Source organism: Heterodontus francisci, unplaced genomic scaffold (assembly GCF_036365525.1).
Source record: "Heterodontus francisci isolate sHetFra1 unplaced genomic scaffold, sHetFra1.hap1 HAP1_SCAFFOLD_483, whole genome shotgun sequence".
NCBI lineage: Eukaryota > Metazoa > Chordata > Chondrichthyes > Heterodontiformes > Heterodontidae > Heterodontus > Heterodontus francisci.
Window position 1 is genome coordinate 1,892 of NW_027140557.1, and position 5,212 is coordinate 7,103.

The window sequence follows — 5,212 nt, forward strand, 5'->3', positions numbered from 1 at the left end:
CAGCAGTAACAGTGATTTTAAAATGCATTATTAGAATAATGAATTGCCATCACTGAAGAACTGATTCTATTCTATATATGCATGCATTAAGTAAGGAATAGGAAGCTTTCACAAAACATAATGTGGACCTGACAGAAAACAACACAGAGGAACAAGTCCAACAGGAAAATGAACGCAATCTTACGACAGACAACTTCAACTCACAGTTTCTCTCACTAAATGTTCTGGACATTACAGCACTTTATGATATGAATTGTTCACACTGCTGCTTCTTTCTCTTTCGCTTTCCTTCTGTGTATCTCTTTCCGTCGGTTTCATTCTCTTTGCTCCGTTTCTCCTTCCCTATCCTTCTGGAGTACTCACACGCTGTTACTTAAAGCCAATTTTCACATACGATTGATACCTAACATTCGGCGTCTGTGTTCGCTTCACTTGCCCCAGGTTCAATGATTCTATTCTCAGACTCAATTTGTTCAATTGTGAACCTTCCGTGAATAATTTAATGCATCTACAGAGCACCTGTCCACTTACATTCTTCACTTCATCTACCATGCATGTAATTAACAAGATCGAAAACTTTTTCCAGACAAACCTCACAATAATTGAAATTCATTCTCCTGGAATTATAAAGTAAACCGCTAGAATGTGGAATTATTTAATTAATTAAACATTAACACCAGTGTTGCAGCTGATAATATACAGAGGAATGGAAAGAATCTTGATTCCAACTGATTCCGTGTAACCCAATAAAACATCACATCAAAACTTTCTATTTTACAATGTAGTCCAGTGAGAGTGAAGCTTCCACAGTGAAGCAGAGAAGGAGATATTAAAGTTTCAGCAGCAATCTCAGTTCAGTAGTCAGACCGCTGAAATAGCGCCAGGAACACCCAGAATGAAATAATATTTGACACCAGTGAGAACCAGTAAATACATTGATATCCCAGTTAAACTGAGGCATGTGATTGTGGAGGGAGGACATTGTGCTGTCCCCTTGTAACATTGAGACCGTGAGATGTCTCATTATGAATCACTGAAAAAAAAATCATAAAAATATTCCAGGACTGCTTGGATCCACATCATGTAACGCTTAAAAGTTCCTGATGGTCTAATTCTTGATCCTAACCAAAATATTTCATTCAAATACACTCAATACACAGAATAATCTGGCAACAATGCCAAGGTTACTTAAACAATACCATTTATGGCATAATACACCTCTTACAAGTCTGGAAGAATAGGCAATGAGGGGATTCCATCAGCAAATTGCTGGATAAAGAACAGGTGGGTGTGTAACACACACAGTGCGAAATAATACCGAATACATCAGCACAGTTAACATTGATTTACACCAGCTTAGGTACTGGCTTACCAGGAACTCCAATTGCTGCAAGTACAGGATAATAAATGTCTTGTATCTGATATATTACTGGATATCCCATTTCTGTCAGAAGCAGAGTCTTCTATTAGCCTCAAATCCACAACTCGAGCAGGCACACGGAGCTGATCCATTCCAACGGGTCCTGATTTATACAAGGGTTAAGTCTCCACTGACATGGTTATACCCCTGATCATTACTATTAGTTGCACTCACCTGAACAAACACATTACCCCAGCAGCTATGAGTCTGATGTAAATAATATGGTGAACAAAACACAAACATTTCAATGGCAGTGACATTTTCTGAGGAAGACTACTCTCGGGAATATACCTGAAACCTGTACTCATATTGGACGGATGCCACAATTATGAGTGAGAGAGAGAGAGAGAGAGAGAGAGAGAGAGAGAGAGAGAGAGAGAGAGAGAGAGAGAGAGAGAGAGAGAGAGAGAGAGAGAGAGAGAGAGAGAGAGAGAGAGAGAGAGAGAGAGAGAGACAGCTCTCTCTGTGTATTTCTCCATGTCTATCCATCTCACTTTCTCTGTCTATCTCTCTCTCTGCCTTTTGGTATTTGTGTGTTTGTGTGCGTGTGTGAACATGGGTGTTTCTGTGCGTGTGTGTGCCTCAGTCTGACCCCTGATGTGAGGGGTGAGTAGGTGGTGGGGAGAAAAGTTGTAAATCCTTTCTGCTTGGAAGGATGTGGCTGGGGATTGGATCTTGCTGTGTGTTAAAGGATCAGAATGCCAGTTAGCCACTGCTGGTCCTTGCTCTATGCCCATCCCTGTGTTTGGCCGGACAGGAGTTAAAGGTGTCGGTGGTCTGAGAGCCATTTAATAAAAGTCCAGCGGCTTATCAGGACTGGATTTAAAGTGCATTAAAGACTTTCAGGAGGTGGAACCACGCACAGGAAAGTGCTGGAGGCTGCAATTACACATGGGACTGTTCACTGTGACAAGAGTTACACAGGGGCGGCTGTTCATAGGGGAGATGATACAGAGTGGGAGATAGCAGAGGATGTGGGGGACTTTTACCGAATGGGGATATTTAGAAAGAGAGGGTGTTTATAGTAGTGATCAGGGTAGAATTAGAAGGCAATATTCGCAGGGGGTATTACATGATGTTTGAAATATGAGGGGTTAATCTCCAAATTTAAAATGGAAGTGGGGACTACTCCAGGTTTGAAATGGGAGGGGGATTTTCCGTCTGTTCATGGAGGGTTGAGATGTGGGACTGTTTACGGGGTTGGGGTGGGAGGTGTTATTCGATGGGGGCCTGTTCGCAGAGGGTATTAGATGGGGGTCTGTTCATGGGGGTAATTATATGGGGATTGCTTCACGATGGGTAATTTGATATTGGGCCTTTTACTAACTGGTATTTAGTTGGGGGTCTGTCCACAGAGAGGCGGCGGGAGAGTTTGCAGGGGGAAATTTGCGATGGGTGGCATAAGTAAGAGGGGCGCTTGTTCAGTGGGTGCATTTGGGGGTGGACTGGGTGCAGGGAACTTTGCGGTCGCCGAAAAATTTGCATTGGGGTGAATACGCAGGGGGTAATGTTAGCAATGGGGGAAAATGTTGCGTGGCGGGGAATTTGTAGGCGGCGAACTATTCAGGGGAATTTTTTGTGGAACGGGCGTATTTGCGGTGGGGTGTGTTTGCGGGGGGAATATATGCAGTGGGTGAAATTTGCATGGTGGAAAATTTGTTACGGGTAATATATGCAGGTAGTGAATTTGTGGGGAGGAATAGTTGCCTGAAAGACTATTTACATCGGGGGAGGGAATTTGCAGGATGGGAATTTTGAGGATGGGGAAAGAATTTGAGTGGGGGGAAACTTGTAGTGGTTATATTTGAGGGGTGGTATTTTGCGGGTAGTGGAAATTTATAGGGAGTAGATTTTGCAGGGGAAAGTTTATGGGGGGACGTTTGCGGGAGGCATCTGCAGGCAGAGAATTTGCGGGGTGCAATACATTTGCGCATGGAGAATTTGTGGCGTGGAATATTTGCAGGGGGAATTTGCAGGGAGACAAAAATTGCTGGGTGTAATAGTTGTGGGGGTAGTTATTTTGTGCAGTGGAGATTAGAGGGAGGAATTGTTGCACGGGGTCAATCTTTACCTGGGGGTACTATTTACAGGGGGTAGAAATTTGCACGGGGAATTTACGGTGGGGGGGAATTGCTGAGGGGTGGCGAATCATCGCGGGGTTGGCATGTATGTGGGGGTGGGATTCGCAGGAGAAAAAGTTGTGAGTGGTTAATTTGCAGATGGCGGGGGAAATTTGTGTGGGGGGGTATTTGTGGGAGGAAAATTTGTGAATTGAGAATTAGCGGGGAGGAATTTGCGGGGGTGGGGTATTATTTACCAGGGAAAAGCCACAGAGAGTGAAAGTCAGAAAGAGCAAAATAAACTGAGGGAACGAGACAGAAAAAGTCAGAGAAATAAAGAAAAGACCTAGAAAATTTAGAACAAGAGAGAAAAGGCAGAAAAAGTCAGTGAAACAGATAAAAGGTTGAAAAAGTCAAAGAAGTACGGGAAAGTCAGAAAAAGTGAAAGAAATAGAGAAAGGGCTGAAAATGTCAGAGAAATAGAGGAAAGACAGAAAAAAGTGAAAGTGGGAGAGAAGGTCAGAAAGAGTCACAAAATGAGACACAAAAATTCAGAGAAATAGAGAAACGGCAGAAAAAGTCAGAAAAACTGAGAAAAGGCAGAAAAAAACGTAGAAACGCAGAAAACATAGAAAATAGGAGCAGGAGTAGGCCATTCTGCTCTTGGAGCCTGCTCTGCCATTCAATATGATCATGGCTGACCATCCAACTCAGTTTGAGACATAGAGAAAAGACAAAAAATGTCAGAGAAATGGAGACAAGGCAGAAAAAATCAGAGAAAATAGAAAAGGCAGAAACATTCTGAAAAGCATAGAAAAAGAAAAGGCAGAAACATTCAGAGAATCAGGGAAAAGGCAGAAAAAAGTCAGAGAAAAGGTTAAAGAGTAGATTAATGCTCACGGGGAAAATGAAAAAAAGAAACAGAGACACAAATAAACTGCAGACACCAGGTAAACAGGCGGAAAGTCAGTGAGAGAGAAAAACATAAAGAGAATCACACAAAGGGAAACTCAAAGAGAGAAACACGAAGAGAGAGAGAGAGTGGGAGAGACAGAGATTGAGAGAGAGAGAGAGTTTGAAAGAGAGACTGAAAGAGAGATAGCTAGTGAGAGTGAAAGTCACAACGAGAATCACACAGGGAGAAACAGAGAGAGAAAGAGAGAAGCAGAGAGAGAGAGAGAGAGAGAGATTGAGCGGGCGATGGAGTCAGAAGGAGCAAGAAAGACAGAGAGAGACAATAAAGATGTGATACTCAACATCCCAACGGTCTGTGCTCCTTCGCTGAACCTGTCACTCAAACAGACAGTCCACCCAAAGTACAGCTCATCCAACCAGCTCTCAGCTTCCTCTATCTGGACACTCCCTCCCAGGTATGGGACAGTCCAATGTGACTCTCTGTATAAACAGGGAATGGGGGAGGGAGGGATCTTCCAGCCTCATCCCAAATCGACCATTCCAGACAGAAACATGTCTATCTGTCTCTCTCTCCCCCCCCCCAAAAAAAAAACTTCATTAACAGAGCAGAAACCTGCTGTTATTTTAAAGCATGGAGGGGAATGTTTGGATAATGGCCATTGAACACAAACTGTGGGAAATATTTTTCACTTTTTACCTCCAGTTTTCAATAAAGTTCAGAAATTGACTGAAATTTCTCAATGCAGTTACATCTAAATATTGGAAATGAGTTTTTGCTTGAGAAGCCTGTTTGACTGCAATATAAACAGGCAGAATT

The 5,212-nt window shown here is 42.8% G+C and overlaps 1 protein-coding gene across 1 annotated transcript; it reads left to right on the top strand.

The window, feature by feature from the left end:
* Window positions 1-550: 550 nt before the first annotated feature.
* On the top strand, window positions 551-4,673 carry LOC137360128 (U1 small nuclear ribonucleoprotein 70 kDa-like). Its single transcript, XM_068025688.1, has 3 exons — window positions 551-630; window positions 1,758-1,818; window positions 4,599-4,673. The coding sequence occupies exons 1-3, from the start codon at window positions 551-553 to the stop codon at window positions 4,671-4,673; spliced, it is 216 nt and encodes a 71-aa protein (XP_067881789.1).
* The last annotated feature ends 539 nt before the right edge of the window (window positions 4,674-5,212 follow it).